This window comes from Neophocaena asiaeorientalis, unplaced genomic scaffold (assembly GCF_003031525.2).
Source record: "Neophocaena asiaeorientalis asiaeorientalis breed wild unplaced genomic scaffold, Neophocaena_asiaeorientalis_V1.1 scaffold7, whole genome shotgun sequence".
In the NCBI taxonomy this organism is placed as follows: domain Eukaryota; kingdom Metazoa; phylum Chordata; class Mammalia; order Artiodactyla; family Phocoenidae; genus Neophocaena; species Neophocaena asiaeorientalis.
Genome location: NW_020185337.1, coordinates 2,641,552 through 2,660,200, shown reverse-complemented (window position 1 = coordinate 2,660,200; position 18,649 = coordinate 2,641,552). Strand labels below are relative to the sequence as shown.

The 18,649-nt window shown below is 39.9% G+C and overlaps 1 protein-coding gene across 2 annotated transcripts in view; it reads right to left on the bottom strand.

Moving 5' to 3' along the window:
• Positions 1-18,649, bottom strand: part of SLC10A7 (solute carrier family 10 member 7) — a 250,750-nt gene that overhangs the window by 32,003 nt on the left and 200,098 nt on the right. For both annotated transcript variants that reach the window (XM_024736219.1, XM_024736220.1), the window contains 3 exons: positions 16,790-16,955; positions 15,600-15,651; positions 5,934-6,007 (listed from right to left, as the gene is read on the bottom strand). In XM_024736219.1, the coding sequence (XP_024591987.1) occupies positions 5,934-6,007; positions 15,600-15,651; positions 16,790-16,955 (292 nt within the window). The remainder of the gene's footprint in view (positions 1-5,933; positions 6,008-15,599; positions 15,652-16,789; positions 16,956-18,649) is intronic.

Below are 18,649 nucleotides of genomic sequence, written 5' to 3'. Positions count from 1 at the left end.
TATATATATATATATATATACACAATGGAATATTACTCAGCCATAAAAAAGAATGAAATAATGCCATGTGCAGCAACATGGATGACCCTGGAGATTATCATACTAAGTGAAGTAAGTCAGACAGAGAAAGACAAACACCATATGATATCACTTATTTGTGGAATCTAAAATATGATATAAATGAACTTGTTTACAAAACAGAAACAGACACACAGACACAGAAAACAATCTTATGGTTACCAAAGGGGAATGGGGGAGGAAAGGATAAATTAGGAGTATGGGATTAACAGATACACACTACTATACATAAAACAGATAAACAACAAGGATCTACGATATAGCACAGGAAACTATATTCAGTATCTTGTAATAACCTATAATGGAAAAGAATCTGAAAAAGAATATATGTATATAGAGTCACTTTGCTCTATATATAGAATCTGTCAGAGAACCCCATACTGTCTTTCCTTACAGAACTGAAACGCCAAGAGCAAACTGCAGGACAAAAAATATATTTACGCTTATGCCTCAGAGACAAACTTCTATTTTCTGTCTTTACCCAGGACTTCGATTTCTACTGTGATAGTTTGTTGTTAAACAGCATTATGGTTCTCAGTTTGCAAGAACAGAGTGCAGACACTGATGCCCCTGAAAGGTAAGGGCTGGCCCATCAAGACACACTTTAACTACAATATAACCTTTTGTTAATAAAGAAAATACAAGGACTGTGTGCCAGTTTATGACAGGCCATAAGGAATACATACATATGGCCACAATTACAGATAGTGAAGATTTTTAAACTGTCTTATAACTAGCAATGGAATCAGAAGTCATTTTCTTTTTTTAAACAATCAATAAAATGATTCAAACCCACACTGAGAGTGTACACTGAAAACACTCAGAATCAGTCTAGCACTTCTGGGTCTTCAAAGAGCTTTCACATCCTATTGTCCAGTGCAGCTCTGGAAGCAGGAGACCTGGAATCTAGTTAGTTATATGCCCTGGCATAAATTTTTAGAATTTTTTCTACGCTTCACTTCTTTGTATGAAAAATAAGATAATAATTACTGATTTGCTAATATTCAAGGTTATTTAGGTAACAAGAGTTAAGGGGTTAAAGGCTTTAAAAAAGTGCTTCTCAATTGTGGGGCAGTTTCATCAAGATAATAGTCTTTATGTGCCAAATAGAATTGCAGAGAAGCTTTAGGGGGAAAGAAAAACAGAAATGCAAACTTTCCTATTTCAATTCCATTTCCTCTGGAGAAAATAACCCAGATGTTATTAAATGATCTTTTCAGCCCAAGCTGCAGGGTAATCCTTTAGCACTCTTGAAAAGCTTCCAAGTAAAATTGAAAATGAGATCCTTTTCAGAGTTTGTGTCTCCTATGAAACTCTTTGGAGAGTATGAAGATAATTTTTAGCCTCTTTAGGAAGATGTAACAGTCATATTTCCTTTCTTGTAATATTGTAACATTATTTACATAGCCGTTCCTTTCAAGAACTCTTTTCCTTTTCACACATAGCAGGGAAACTGTTACCTTATAGAATGGTGGTAATATCAGTCACTGAGCAAAAGACTCATAGGAACTTAAAACTGGAAGGAATCTCAAGTATCATCTCTTCCATCTTCTCATTTTACAGATTTGGAAATTGAGGCTGATAGCAGTTAAGTGATTTGTTCAGCTTTTGGTGAGAGAACTGCAACTTGAATCCCAACTAGAATCAGGTATGTATTCTTTCCACTCTTTCCAGAATCCTATGTCTATCAAAAAGCTATATGCTTTTTGCTTAACGCATAGTTTCTTATCACAGCTCAGCTGTGTAACTGCAAGCGTAGACTCATAATGAAGTTCAATGTGAGGGAAAGATGCCTTGATTGGTCTTTGTACACAAATGTCTATAAATGGTAAGACCCATAGTGGACTTTTAATACACATTGATCACGACACTCTATTTAAAACTTAAAGAGCATTCTTTCAATTCAGAAAAGCTTTTGGACACAAACAACTGGTCTCACAACTGATTGCCAGTTGTCAGTTGACATGCTCTAGGAGTATATGCTTTCATTTTGCCATTTGGAAACATGAAAAACTAATATAAACATACACTCACTTAAGGATCTCAAACATCCTTAAACATTCTCTTTCTAGGAACAGTGAGAAAGCTTTCTATATATATTAGAACTCTAGATACCAAAGGATTTGAACACTCAAGAGAAAAAGATAAATAAAATAAAAGTAAAATACTAATTCCACAGGGTCCCTCGGATCGAATTTCTTTTGTGATGAGCTCTGTTGACTGAGTGAGCACTGAACCGTTGGTAACTAGGGTGCAAGCTGTTCTCCCACCTCTGCTATGTAAAGTGTCTTCTCATCATTATACAAAAATCACCATCAAACTAGAAAACAATTTGGGAGAGTTCATGGCTTTTGGAGCAACCCACAGCCAGTAATGCTGTCTTGACAAAATATAATTATCTCCAACCCTGAGGTGCAACTACAGGAGAGCAGCAAACAAGCCCTGTAGTATTGTTTCAGATGAAGCATAGTGAAAGCTCTGCACTTCCTCCGGGCCTCCGCTTTCTTCCTGAACGAACTCCAGGGAATGGCATCATGTCAGGCTTTCCAGATGGATTATGTGAAGCCATAGCTCAATGTCATTTTCAATAGGAAGCCTCATAATTAAAGGTCAAATAGTCACTTCATCTGCAATCAATCAGTAGAAAAAGTACTAATACGAAGAACTAATCTATCAATGGCAAATGCACTAATAAAAGCAATGAATCAAATTCAGCATATGTGTAGATGCAAGTACATTGAAGAGACTGAGACAGGGCAAAAGCAAGAACAAAAAAATAAGTGTATGTACAAGAGAACTTTCAGAAGGCTTCTCAAAGCCAGAGTTTTCATCTTCGGTTCATTAGTTACCTGGGTATCACCGGGCCTGCAATAATTTATTCTGAAATACAAATACAAATACAAATACAAATACAAATACAAATACAAATACAAATACTGGATATAATAATAAAAAATGTTATTTCATAGGGCTTTCTTAATGTATTCTATTTGAGATGTTATGTGTGTGTGTGTGTGTTTAAAATCACTAGAAGAAATATTTTGACAGTGATCACAAAAGGGATAGATATATTTTCTACATGCCAAATAGATGCATTTTAATCTGTTGTATTTCATCTTGAAGTAAGAGCAGTATAACTCTGAGTGATATTACCTGAAATTTGCCCCCTGCTTTCTGGAATATGAATTCTTCACACTTATTGTGATGTTCTTTCATTGCTATGCAGATGAGAAGTTCCATTAGGATAATTGTCGGCCTGTAGCTCAGGTCACTGCCAGGCATATCCTCTGTACCAGAGATGTCAGGTCACCAGTAGAAACATGAATTGGATCTTGTGAAAACTGATACACTAAATTTATAGGGCTTAACAAGTCCATTCAAGCAACAGGACCCAAACACCCCTTGCTGTATGTAGAAATAAGGGTGCTCCTGGGACAAGGGTGATCCGTGCCATCTCACTGAGATAAGGAAGCAGCAAAGAGGTCATTTTTATAAATGCTACCTAGGAGATTGCAGGCAGGAAGCCAGGTCTGATCCCAGCATGATAGAATAGCCTAGCTCGAAGTAAAATTCCCTAATCTAAGAGCTACGGAAACAGGCGTGGGGATGTCTCAGTGGAAGAGTCAGGATGAGTATTTAGGTCTTGCAATTCCAAGAAAGCATAGGTCTACCGTGTTATGGAAATAACTAAGGATTTACACTACGATGGTTACTTAGATACCACATTAGTATTTTACTGGGGGGCCCAAGTATCTATTTCATGGGCGAACATTGCAAAAGCAAAATGCAAAAGCAGAAGTCCAAGTTAACCCAAACATTTTTAGCACAACAGCTACTTTTGATCGACGTTCAGAGCACCTGTTTGCCTGAAAATTAGAAAGCATCAAGGACAGAAGGATATGGCTTTGAGATTAAAAAAATGAAAAGAAAAAAAAAAGATAGGATGGGTAGGTATTCTGCTTACAGAAAAGAAAAGAATACTGATCACAGTGCAGTATGCTTCTCGGGTAGCATACTCGGGTTCACCACCGCCAGCTCCAAGCACAGGAGAAAATCATGGAGAAACAAACACAACCCATTTTGGTTGTCCTGACAAAAGCAAATCCTAGGGGTGGGGCAGGTTTGAAAGGCCACTGCAGAAATGCGGAAGCATATGTGGTACAGCCAGGACTCAGCATCTGCTCTAACGACACAGGCTCTTTTGGTCCCTGACTCGTGACCTCTGAGGTGCCTGGCAGCGTCCGCCTCTGGCCTCCCTACCTTTGTAACAGCCCCTTCCTTTTCAAGAGACCTGGAGCACCGGGTATCACATCACAACGACCGCATGCAGGAGGAAGTGCAAGATGATTTCTCTGAGGTCAACAGTTAAACCACACCTGTTACATGAACATCTACGGGACCGGGGTCAGGCGACTGGAACCCTGGGAATGGTAATACCGTCATAACCAATACAGTTAATAATAACTAATAACAGCTGCTGCTTTAAGGGTATGTGTTATGCGCCAGGCAGCACACTGAGCTCTCTAGGTGGGCACTCTCATTTCGTCCACAGCAATCCACACACAGCACAATTACTGAACACATTCTGTCATGTACTGACTTGTATTAGGTACAAGTCCTGTGCTGGGTACTTAACAAATTTTATCTTTAATCTTTACAGCAGCCTTAAGGATTAAGAAAAGGTAAGAAAATGGCTTACAAAGTGAGAAAGCTAAGGTTCAGGGAGCTTGAGTGATTTGTCCAGGATCACAAAATCAGGACTGAAATGTGGCTTCCAAAAAGCTCTTTCAAATTCTATTTGGTGATGATTATAAAGAAAACCTAACAGTCATAATGCAACGTATGGACAGTATATATATATTTTTTCTTCAAATAAGCTGAACCCCTAGATAGCAATTGCTTCTTTAAGAGTAGGTCCAATTTCTAAATCATTTCCCAAACTTTGCAAGACTGAAAATAATTCTATCAGACAAATATGTTTGGGGCTAGTAAAACCATTATGAAATCTCTTCGTTTCCTAGTTTACAGACTGAACTTTAACACGAGCAGACTTAGAGCAATGTCATTCTCTTTAGTCAGTCACACGTCAAAATGTAATAGAATTTTTAAAACTAGTTTTACCACAATGTGCCTACTACCCCAAGGAGTTTGTTAATGATGTATATTTCAATAAAGTTTCTCATTACTTAATGACTTTTAATGACTAAAAACATGGATTCCAGATGTCTTGGACAGGTTATTGGGATAATGTCATTAAACTGGATAAAGCTAAGTAGAAAATAGCACTTTTCTTGATCTATTTTTGTCCATTAAATACGTACTTATTTCATTTTAGGTGCTGATCAGATTGAGTTAATGATAACTATGTCGTGTTTCTTTATAGAAATAACATTCTGAAATGAACTTCAAACTAATGTCAATATCAAACTAGAGTAATAACATTATTTCCACCTTGCTCCAAGCTTCCAGAAAATATAAGGTGACATTTCCCAGGGGTCACTCTAGAGCCTTCCAAAACCAAGTTTGTGCTCATTGCACCCCCCGCCCCCAACTACACACCCCCAGACTTTTAGCATGGACATTCTACATTGAAAATCTTCGATGAGAATCGAATACGTGATTACAAATAAAGTTAAATCCTACACTATTAAATTTAGGCCCTCAAAAATGGGTTCAATCCAGTGATGGTATTTCAAAGCTATGACCCATCCTCACTTTGCTATTGTTCTTTAGGTCACAGAGTGGAAAATACCCCCATTCCATTTAATTTGAAGAGTTGTTTGAATTTCAAAATCATAAGATGCAATTATCTGAGGGTAATATTAAGTTGGTTTTTAAGTCTGTGGGTCACTTACCCAATGTGAGGGATTTGTGTGTAGAACAGAACATGACAGCCACAGTGTCTGCTGGTGTGAAACCTGAATTATTCCTAGTGGCAAAAGAAAAAAAGTGTTTTACAAATAAAAAGCATATTTAATACATCCTCAATCAAATGTAGTACCTACCTTTGTGCTAACATCCCTTTGATCAGTCCTGGTGACAGAAGTTAATTCTATACCCAAATGTACAGAAATGTCCAAATTTCTTTTTAGAGAATAATTTCTGAGTCGTTTATCCATGAAAAGGAGACAGTCTTAAAAATGTGTGGTGGAGGTCTTCTAAAATTACATATGTAATCAGCTTGTGGCAAGACTTTATAAAAATCACGCAGCAAGGAAAGTTAGCACAGTCCCTAGGCTATCACTTGATTTTAACCCAGTGGCTTGAAAAGAGTTAATGTATTTCAAAAAGGCTTCCCTCAAGGAGCAACACATCCCTCTGGCAGCAAACAACGGCCTTTGAGAAATACACGGTATGAACAAAAGTTTACCATCATATGTTTTAGTAAAAATAATAAATTACCAATTTTCATCCGTTACTATGTATCAGGTGTTCCCTTAAGGTCTTTGCATACAAAGACAAAAACCCTATCAGGTAGGCAGTACAATATCATTATTTACAGATGAGAAAACTGAGGCACACAGAAGTTATGTAACCTACCCAGGACCCCATAGCTAGGAAGTGACAGAGCCAGGATTTAAATCAAGTCTGGCTCCTGTGCCTGCGCTTAACTGCCATTGTTTTATTGTTATATGTTAAGGATAAAAAAAATCTTGCGTAGTCAAAATCCATTAAATGTTATGGGGATCAGTACTGGTGAATATCATATTCAGATTTCCTATTTTAGATCATAAAGATTTAGAGAACCAGGAACCAAAAAGGTTAGAAATGTAAGTATTATTACTGCATCCTTGATATGTTAGAAACTATTCCTTCCTGCACCATCAGTGTTTGAAGATATAGTGAGTCTGTTCATTCCCGCCCTGAACTCAGACAAGAGGGCTAGCAAATGGAAAAACGTTCTAGAACCCGACTGCATGCATATAGTTGTAGATGTAACAATCTAACCAATTGTCAAGGATGTCTAAAGAAAGAGACCCCACCGTTTCCCTTAGTAACCTCATCCTTGTATACAACTTTCACTGGCAGAAAAAGCTTCCCTCAGCAGATCCCACATCCTGTTTCTTTGTCATGTACTCACTGGAGGGGAGCAGGACCCTCTCCTCCACCACCTGCTCCTCTGTACATATGTTAAGAGAATATTTAAATTGCCCTTTAGTCTCCTCTCCTTTGAAAAATCATGTAAGCTCATGCTTCCTAACCAGTCTTACCTGCAGCCGTTTTTTTTGTTTGTTTTTTTTTTTAAATAACATCTTTCCAAACTGAATTTTTGGTGTCTCACCTCAGTTGAAAGAGAAGGAGGGAGGGAGACAGAGAGAGAGAGAGAGAGAGAGAGAAAGGGAGAGAGAGTCTCTAGAGAGGATGTTTTGGTTCTGAAGGGGAGGATGATCTCAAGCTTGGCAGGGGGGTAGGGGATGATGATGAAGCCTGTAGAGAACTTCTTGGAGGAAATTACAATTGAGCTAGGCTTTAAAGAACAGGTTTAGACATGCGCAGATGCGGATTTTAGGTAAGGGAGAGCAGAAGGGAAGCATGCAAGTGCAGGCGGCAGTTGGCAAAGCGCAGACTCTCCAGGCTGACTTGTGCACTCCCTCACGTCCAGGAGCGTGGACTCCGTAAGATAGGATAAGGGGAACTACTGAAGGACATGGGACAGTAGAATGGCATGGTCAGACCCGTTCTTAAGGAAGAGTAGTCACACAGCCCAGTATAAGGCTAAGTTGATGAGCCCAGGCAGGGAGCAGAAAGCTATGAGGGCCTGAAGAATCACAGTGAGTACAGGAGCTGGTGGTAAGAGACATGAAGATAGAATTAGAAGAACTTGGCAACTGGCAACTTCTACGAAATATTCCCTCCCAGCAGCTTAAGAGCACAGGCAGTGCGGGAAACACATTGGAATTTAAATCCAGACCATCCTTTTGCTTAGATATAAAATGGGGATAATACTGTCTGCCTCTTAGGGTCATTGTGAGGATAAATGCCAATGTCTGTTAAGAACTGGGCACATAGCAAGTGTTTAAAAATGCTAGTTTAGGGCTTCCCTGTTGGCGCAGTGGTTGAGAGTCCGCCTGCCGATTCAGGGGACACGGGTTCGTGCCCTGGTCCGGGAAGATCCCACATGCCGCGGAGCGGCCGGGCCCGTGAGCCATGGCCGCTGAGCCTGCGTGTCCAGAGCCTGTGCTCCACAACGGGAGAGGCCACGACAGTGAGAGGCCTGCGTACCGCAAAAAAAAAAAAAAAAAGCTAATTTACACTTTTATTGTTATTGTTGCCTTGAGAGAAGAGAGATCGAAGAGAAATTAGAAACTTTGAGAGAATTATCAAAGCATTAATGGAAACAAGGAAGCCCAGTAGGGTCTGGGCAGGAGACCCAGGAGTTGAGGTTTAAGTTTACTGAATTTGCAGTAGTGAAGGGGGCTGTGTTTTCAAGAAATCTGGTGAAGAGAAGAAAAGGGCCATGGAGACGAACCTGTTTATACATAGAAAGTGATGATACAGCAGGTAGAAATAATGGACGAAACCACATCCTCAAAGGGGCCTGAGAGGATGAGACTGAGATTGGCCGGAGAGAAGTGTCCTACAGTCTGAGAGGCTGTGAGCTGGAAGCAAAAGAAGACAAGGTGAGTAAAAAATACAGAAAATTTTCAGGTGGAGAATAAGAAAGTGGAGGAAATCTGCATCAGAGAGTTTACTTTCTGTGCAAAGCGTGAGGCACTTCATTCATCTAGAGAAGTCTGAGGGAATACTGAGGCCTGAGAAAAACTTGACATAAGCAGACTGGGGAATATGACCTACGGTCAATTCACAATGAATAAAAAATGTCTCCAGGAATGAATGCCCAGCTGTGATTGTGGAACACGTGGCAGAGCCAGCTGGCCTAGTCCGGGGTCTTTCTCCGGCAATGCTCTGGTGTCAATAACACTGCAAAGGCCTTTGAGGGGTTCGGCTGCCCTTGTTTGCAACCAGTTGTTGCTGCATCTGGATTTAGGCAGTTTGGTTTTCTTCCAAGGGAGTCCGGCAGTACACTTCTTCTTTGGTGAACGCTGTTCTGCTTGACCCATTTCTAATGTGTCTAGATCTCTCTGGCCAAGAAAGCTCTGATTTAATCTGGAGCTGGCTGCCATGTTGGAGCAGCATTTCCAGTGTGGCGAAAGAGGATGTTTGCAAGATATGCTTACTTGTCCTCTGCTCCGGGGTAAGGAGACCGAAGGTAAGCCCACACGATGTGGGTTGGAACACTGCCCTAGGGTCCTACTGACACAAAGCCCTTCAGTGGGGAGAGAGAATCAGGACGTAAAGATGGAATGTTTGAGGTTAAAAACAATATTCCATCTCAATAGGGCTGACTTATACTCTATGTCTACAGTAACAGACTGTTCCACATCACAGGTCTTGGAGAAGCCAGCAGAGAACGTGCTCACTTAACCTTCCATCCAATATAAGGAGGAAGAGGATGAGGATGGTGAGTAACCACAGCAGTAAACATTAAAGAAATTTTTTTCTATCATATATATATATTTTAATTGAAGTATAGTTGATTTGCAGTCAACAATTTTTTTTTTTTTTTTGCCGTACGCGGGCCTCTCACTGTCGTGGCCTCTCCCGTCACGGAGCACAGGCTCCGGACGCGCAGGCTCAGCGGCCATGGCTCACGGGCCCAGCCGCTCCGCGGCACGTGGGATCTTCCCAGACCGGGGCACGAACCCGCGTCCCCTGCATCGGCAGGCGGACTCTCAACCACTGCGCCACCAGGGAAGCCCTGCAGTCAACATTTATTGAGCACTTTGCTAAGCACTTTGCATCCAGTTCTTCTTTCTTCGTAGAACAGCCTTACACGGTAACAGTATTTTGGTCTTGTTTTTCCGAAAAGGGATCTTGAAGCACAGTTGCCTCAAGTCACACAGCTAATAAGGAGGCTGCCCCAAATTGTGAAGACAAGTTTGCCTTCTGAGAAGAACATTATAAAAACTCAAAACCATAACCAAAATCACCACACAATTTAGTGGATGAGAGCAGCCATCCTGGTAACTAACCCTCCCTCACCCATGCTCTGTTCAGGGGTGGTTAAATGGTGAAATGTCATGACAACACACAGAAGAACAAAGTATCCCATACATTATATTAAGTGATAATGGCTATAATTATTTTCAGTGATTATCATCTCTACTGTGCTCACATTCTTGAAAGGAATCACATTACTATTTATTTTCAAACTCTACCTTATCTCTATTTAATATTGATTTTCTTTTTATCTTGTTTTTATAATTCTTTTGATTACTTTGGCTTCCCTCGAGATGTTTATTTCCTTTTCTTCCCAACTGGTATTTTTATTCTCGCACAAAGCTTTCATTCAGTGTTTTCCACATAATATTTATTTTGCCTTCCTTTGAGTACCCACAAAGGAAAATATGTCAAAAGGTTTTACTAGCAGAATTACAGAATGTGGAGCAGAAAGGGTCCTCTGAGATAGTCCCGTCTAAGCCCACTGTTTTTACAGGGGGATACTTCCACGTGAAATACTTTCCTTTGTTAACCTCTGTACCTGTGTGGCTTTTTTTTTTTTTTATAACAGAACATGGTTTAAAAATCTTTACCTGGGCTTCTCATCTTCTTTTTTTTGAAATTTTATTTCATTTTTTTTATACAGCAGTTTCTTAGTTATCTATTTTATACATGTTAGTGTATATATGTCAATCCCAATCTCCCAGTTCATCCCATCACCCCCCCCCAACCCTGCTTTCCCCCCTTGGTGTCCATACGTTTGTTCTCTACATCTGTGTTTCTATTTCTGCTTTGCAAACCGCTTCATCTGTACCATTTTTCTAGATTTTATATATATGCGTTAATATACAATATTTGTTTTTCTCTTTCTGACTTACTTCCCTCTGTATGACAGTCTCTAGGTCCATCCATGTCTCTACAAATGACCCAATTTCATTCCTTTTTATGGTTGAGTAATATTCCACTGTATATATGTACCACATCTTCTTTAACCATTCATCAGTCGATGGGCATTTAGGTTGCTTCCATGACCTGGCTATTGTAATTAGTGCTGCAATGAACATTGGGCTGCATGTGTCTTTTTGAATTATGGTTTTCTCTGGGTATATGCCAGTATTGGGATTGCTGGATCATATGGTAATTCTATTTTTAGTTTTTTGAGGAACCTGCATACCGTTCTCCATAGTGGCTGTGTCAATTTACATTCCCACCCGCAGTGCAAGAGGGTTCCCTCTTCTCCACACCCTCTCCAGCATTTGTTGTTTGTAGATTTTCTGATGATGCCCATTCTAACTGGTGTGAGGTGATACCTCATTGTAATTTTGATTTGCATTTCTGTAATAGTTAGTGATGTTGAGCAGCTTTTCCTGTGCCTCTTGGCCATCTGTATGTCTTCTTTGGAGAAGACCTTCTTAGATCTTCTGCCCATTTTTTGATTGTTTGCTTGTTTTTTTAATATTGAGCTGCATGAGCTGTTTACATATTTTGGAGATTAATCCTTTGTTGATTTGTTTGCAAATATTTTCTCCCATTCTGAGGGTTGTCTTTTCATCTTGTTTATAGTTTCCTTTGCTGTGCAGAAGCTTTTAAGTTTCATTAGGTCCCATTTTTGTCTTTACTCGTTTTAGGAGACCTTGTCTATCACCAGCTGTGTGGCACTAAACAAGTTACCCAGAGCTCTGGCTTAGTCGGCCCATCTCTGAAATGGCTAGGAGACTTCCCAGGAGTAACAATGCTCCTCTTCTCTCCTTCCCTCCCTTTCTCCCTCTCCTGCCCTCCAGGTCACCCTCCTTCCCTCCCAGGACTATGGCCTGAGGCTGAATGAGACATCTGGTTGAAAATGTACTGATAAGGGCTAAAGCACCTAATGCAAATATTTATATTTGTTTTCTTCCTTTTCCTTTTATTAATAGTTTCTTTTGTCACTCTAGGGATACTCTAGGTTTCTATTACTCTAGTTATCAATCTACCAAACTATCTTGTATATACTTTTTTAAAAGGCTCCCAATTACTGCTTTATTTTTCTAAGCTTTTTCAACTTTTTTATTCTACCTTTGAAGCTTCTGAAAGTTGCAGAAAGCTTAGGTCACTATGGACAGTGGACTCTTGGTTTGATGAATCAACTCCCCATTCCTAGCAACTGTGACAGAGAAACGTCCAAAAGAATATATTGCAAAACTAGAAATGCTAATTCTCTCTCTTCCATAATTAGTTTTTGAAATAACATACGCTACTGTGATATAGCAAATATTTTACAGTAGCTAACATTTCTTGAGCACTTACTATATACTAGGTATTATGCTGAGGGCTTTATGTGCGTATTATTTAATTCTCCAAATGACCCTATGAAATAGGTACTACTACTATCTCCATTTTATCAATGAGGAAACTGACAAAAGTTACAAAGTTATTAAACAGGATTGAAACTTAAGTCTGTCTGACTCCAGAGTTGGAATTTTTAACCCTGATGCTCTTCTGTGGACAGATAAATGAGAACACAGAATAACAACTCTCAAATGTATTTTAAATATTCAAAGTAGAAGAGGCTCCCCTGCCAGACACAATGACATGCTACACAATGGTAACATGTCAGGTCTGTAAACCTAAGAAATATTAACCAGGTAAACAAGTGTTGCAGGGAAGTTGAATTTTCTAGGCTGGGTCTCTCCTGGTTTATGCTAAACTTCCACCATCAGAGGTCAGTGGCATGCTGTACAAAAAAAGACAGACCGATTTCTATGTTGAGATTTTTGTCTCCGGATATCTGGATTGGTTTTAGCTTTACTGAATTGGCAAGTAAAAGAAAAGAAAAAACCCACCACAGGCCAATTTCACTAATTTTAAGAAGGAAGGAACAAAAAGTAGGAAAAGAAAAAAACTCAGAGAATAAACCAATGGGTCCTAGTTCTAACTCTTGGTATCTTTGACTAATTTGTGTGTGTGTGTGAACTTGGAGAATCCAATTATATGCTCTCTACAAATTCCCCAACCAAAACGAGGATTGTGAACATTAAAAGTAACTGAAGTAGTTTAGTGCAGTGGGAAAAGCACGGGTAAATTCTTTTGGAAATGTCAAATGGAGATGAATTTCAGTTCTAAGTGCAGTATTTGCCATCTGATTTTGGGTAAGTTACTAAACTACTAAAATCTGATTTTAGGCAAGTCCCTAAACTACTCTAAGTGTGGGTCATCACCTGCAAAATAGCAACAAAAATGCATAGTAACCTAGTCTTTTGCTGTCAGACTTACACAAAATAACGTATGCACAATCCCTAGCACAGTGCCTGGCACAGAGTAGGGTTCAATAAATGTTGGTATTTTTCATTCCTCCAATAAAATCCTCAAGTGTTATGGGGTCTTCCAGCATGAAAACAGAATGTGAAAATCATAAATTTTGTCTAATTGAAACATCTCCAAATTTTAATGGCATATTTTGGGGCTACACAACCACTACCCAGGAGCACGATTACAGCTACTCCATATTCTGTTGTTTACCAAAGAACAGGCATGTCTGGCAGTGGGCCAAGCAAGTTCAAGACACAACAGAACTTTAGTGAAGGCAGAATAAGGCAGAATAGAAGGGCCTCAAAACCACAAGGCTTTGTGAAAGTCCAGCCTACTCCATGCTGACAATTCTCACTTAGAATTCAACTAGTTGTGATACTCCCCTCCCCCAGCCCTCCTTCAGCAATCCCAGCAGTGGCTGTTCTGTGCTTTTCAAGGAATTTTTCAGTCACTGACAGTCTGATACGATAGGATGACTGGGTCTGAGGATTACTTCGGCCACAAGGACCAGCAAACAAACAGCCAGCGGAAGGCAAACATCTTTTCGAAGGTGACCTAACAAGCCATTTACAAAAAGAACTTTAAAATAGCTCCTACTCTCAGACTTACCCAATTAAGTCACATTTTCTCTGTGACTTAATGGCTCCAGGCTCTACTCTTACTTCATAAATCACAACCACAAGCCTGGGAAAATGCTTCAAATTACACCAATCAATAAATTTTTATTGACTGTTTACAACTGGCCTCGTGCTATAGCAAGTGCTCTAAGAGCCAAGTGCCTAATGTGAGGCCTGAGCCATCCACGCTCTGACGCTATTTCAGGCCCCATAAACAACGCAGGCCCCTTCCCTTGTGGCAGCTCATTGCCAGCACCTGGCATTCAAGGCCCTCACAATCTGGCCCAAACTTACTTTTCCAGTTACTATTATTATTTTTAACTTTCCTCTACTCCTATTGTTCCACCAGGTCATTGTGTGTGTGTGTGTGTGTTTGCATGTCTACATTTGCTTTACTATTTCTTCTTCCAAGAACTCCCTCTTTGCATCTGTGTTTGCTGAATAATTAGCTATTCTTTATGACTCATGTCAAATCCCATCTCCTCCATGGAGTCTTGTTCTACCACTCTCTTTGGGAGTGCCTTCTTCTTTGAATTGACTCCAGGTTGTGTTACTGTCACACTAAGAGAACACTCAGTTACCAATGCATATATCTAGTCTATAAACTCATACGGGATCAAAATCATTATTTGTGGTATTCACTGTGGTAACTTTCTCCTACCAAAGGCTTAAGTCATATCTGTTGAATGTATAATACTGGTGGAAGAAGTGACGCTTTAAGAACAGGAAAGATGAACTAGGACATGGAGACGAATTTTGACATGGGGTCAGCCTAAGCAAGGGACAGAAATGAGAATGCTCGAGGTTCTTCCAGGGAACAGCAATGATTTTTACCTCAACCTAAAGCTTAGATAGTGTGAATGCTAGTAGTGGTTCACTTAGCCCCCCAAAATGAACCTGATTCTGCAGGCACTGGCTGACCATTGAAGGTCTCTGAACAGGAGACCTATTATCAGGACTCTGAGTTATTGGAAGCAGTATGAAATACACAAGAAAAGTTCAGTCTGGAAATGAAGAATAACAGTAAGACATGCATGGCAACAGTCTAGGGAGAAAGAGGCAGCGAGAGCCTGAATTAGGGAAGAGACTTGGAAAGCACTGAGGTAGGATCAAGACATTGAAAAAATAATAATGTGAAGGATTCCACTCTGAGTAACTCCGTGGATGGTAGTTCCATTAAAAAATATGAGAGAAAGAGGAAGTACTGGGGGAAAAGATTAATTCCATTTTGAATATTTTGAGTTTAGTGCAGTGGAAAAAGCACGGGTGAGTGTGAGGTCTTGTTAAGACAGTCAGGTGAAGATATCCAAATGGTAAGTGACGAGCAGTGCCAGAGCTCCAGAAAACAGTGCAGTGGAAGCTCTAGGCTTCATCCGCAGGAAGCTGAGAGCTCGAGCCAGCAGAACGGAGGAGGCCGCCTCCGCACAAAATGTGAATAATGAAACGCGGGCCAAGAACAGATCCTTTGGTAACTTCTACAACTTGAGGGTGGCAGGAGCAAGATACGACAGTCGGGAGACAGGAGACCAAGTAGAAGAATGTAGGGGCCTGGAAGCCAAGTAAAGAGCATGATTCGTCAATGAGGAAATTAACAACAAGAGATACCAGATCACTTACCTCGTTGAAAAGATGAATGTTAAAAGCATAAAACTCAGCTGAATGGAACAGACTGAAGAAAAAACAAAAAGATTAAATCTAAATTAGCACTGTAAAATCAGTATCTGTAACATACTTACTGGTATGCTTCCTTTAATCTGAAACTTATGGGAATTCAAATAGAAAAATAAACAAACGGATAAGTGAAACACACACACACTGCTAAACTGACAGAATCATTTAAACTAGTGGGACTCAACTTGTTCTTTTTATTTTATTTTTTCCATGCCTCGCAGCATGCGGGATCTTAGTTCTCCAACCAGGGATCGAACCCGGGCCCCCTGCAGTGAAAGCGCACCTGGGCCCCCGGCAGTGGAAGCGTAGAGTCTTAACCGCTGGACTACCAGGGAAGTCCCTCAACTTGTTCTTAGTGAAGATATCCTCAGATATAACCTATGATATTTGCTACTCGGGGTAACTCTAAAACCCTCTTTGATTTAAAGTTTGGTTATTTGTTCAATTTCGGAAGAGCTGGTTTGTACTATGAATAATAGCAAATAGCATAAATGTGGTAGCATATAACATATATTTTGGAATGACTCATGTTGACTTTAATAAGAAAACATTCTTTGATATTATAATTACCAAAGTAATCTTTGGTATTACTGGGTAAATAGAACAAAAGGTTTTGGACTCTAGCAGTTACTTGCATTTTATAGCCTGCTGCTTCTTAAAATGAAACGATATGACTTTGGGTATATTTTAATAGAAAACATTATGTAAATAGTCACATTTGAACCAATGCAGCCAATCACTATACTTAGAAAATGACAATACCATAGATTATAAATCCTACTTTTAATTCACAATAAAGGGTAAGATTAGCTTCAAGTTACAATAAAATAAATTGGCAAAAAAGTGCTCAATCTAGCATTTGAATTTGACAGATATTATGGCTTCTTTCATCTGGCATCAACTATTGTAAATCAGGCATAAAAAACAAAGGAGATCATGTCATAAGTGCATGACTGATGTCTTTCTAAAGAACAGATGCATACGATAAAGTCACCGAGTCCGTACGTGCAACACAAAAGGAAGTATTCTTTTCTAAGCAAATGAATATTGGCAATGAATTTAGGGACCACAGATGGCTTGGCTTTGCTAGTGAGGAGGCTGAGGAGATAGCAAGGGTATCCCATCTTCCAACTTACTTATGAACAGTATGAGAATAAGACTGAATCTATCCAGGTCGATATCTGGGTTCGAGAACGTGTCACAGAAGGTTGTGTAGATTATCACGAGGAGCACGCTGCTGCTGACAGCACCAAAAGGAGGCTTCTTTCTTTCAAGCCAGTCCTTGATGTACCTTCGGACAATCTGAAACACAGAGACCAACAGTTTGCCTCTTTTCAGAAGTGGACGCAGTTGAATTGGGCATTGCAAAGTGATTCTGACAGCAGAAAGACATAAAGGAAAGAGAATAATTTGGAGGATGGCCATAGGGGATTTCAAAGCTTCCCTGCCACACCACTCTTCTCCTGGGGAATTTAACATTTGTAGTGCAACTTCCACCGGTGTCCATGAGGACAGTATATTTTCCACTGCATTCAAATCCATCCTTAATCATGCCAAATGCTCTTTGCTAGCTGTCACTGAGACATGCCCATTAAGCCTCCCCAAAGTTTATCTCTTCTGCTGATCCTAATGGATGTGTGTAATTATCACAGTCCCCTTTGCCTCGATGGACAATTCCAAGTGCAACTTTGGGAATCTTAACAGTCTGACATCTTCAAGAATTTCAAGACAGTAGATAATCGAAAATGATCCATGGAACATATTAATATTTAAAATGCTAGCAATGCACCAGAAGTTTTTAATTAAATTATAACTCATGCTTGAAAAGCAAAAGTGCATGTGTTGTGGGAGTTTAAATAATTCAGACTCTGAATACCTAGAGTTTTTGTGAATCCAAAGGCCATTTGCATGCTTTTAGAATTCCAGAATTAACACTTAAAAATGAATAAACCTGTCCTAACTTTCCTACAAAAGGATGAGTGAAATATGAAGTTATATGGCAATCCTCTCATATTTTAAAATCAAGTCAGATATTTCAAATCAGGACAGCCTGAACATTGGCGATAACTTTAAGTCTGGATATGAAAGTGAACCACTCTATTTAAAACCTTTGGCTTTTGGAAGAAGCTGAACAAACCCGATAATGAAGACTAGAGTTGAGAGACATTAAGTTTTGAGTCACTCATTATCCTGCATAATTGAACATGAGATTTCACAACAGGCTGAATTACCATGATCCATTAGCAATAATGAGGTCAGGGAACTTCTCCTGACAAGGCTGATGGGGTTCTGTCATCTTCCACTCTGTCACTAAAAAGGCTTAATTCGCAATGAGGCATGCCTTCACAGATACTCAAGAATAAATAAACGACTCTCCAGAGAACCTGTGAACAAACGGCTATTGGATCGATCTCCTCCGATCTCAAGTGCTCAGTAAGTAAAACAAGTGTTGAAAAAGGGTGTCCTGGCAGAAAGCTGACCAGTTGGTATGAAGTATAGGTGCAGCACCTTAAAGGTTGGGTGGGGCGGGAGGAGAACGAGGGTTTTATAGAGAGAGATAAATAGTGGTTAAATATTTGAAAAAGTAGATCTTGTAATTAAAGTTACAGGTGAATTTATAAAAAAATCATGTTTTGTTTTTGCACAAGTGATCCGAAACCACAGTAACTTATCTAGTGTTCATTTCTTTCTTTAAAGTTTAAATGTAGTGAGGTAGAGAGAAATAAGAGTAGTTCTGTCACATAGTATTATGGACTGACGTATCAGCACACAAATTTTGGTGCCTGAGGGACCCAGATAGTCCCATGTTCGGATATGTCACCATGGGGGTAGCTGCATAATAGAAGGCTACAGAGACTTCACTTAAAAGGTCATTTCGGGCTTCCCTGGTGGCGCAGTGGTTGAGGGTCCGCCTGCTGATGCAGGGGACACGGGTTCATGCCCCGGTCCGGGAAGATCCCACATGCCGTGGAGCGGCTGGGCCCGTGAGCCATGGC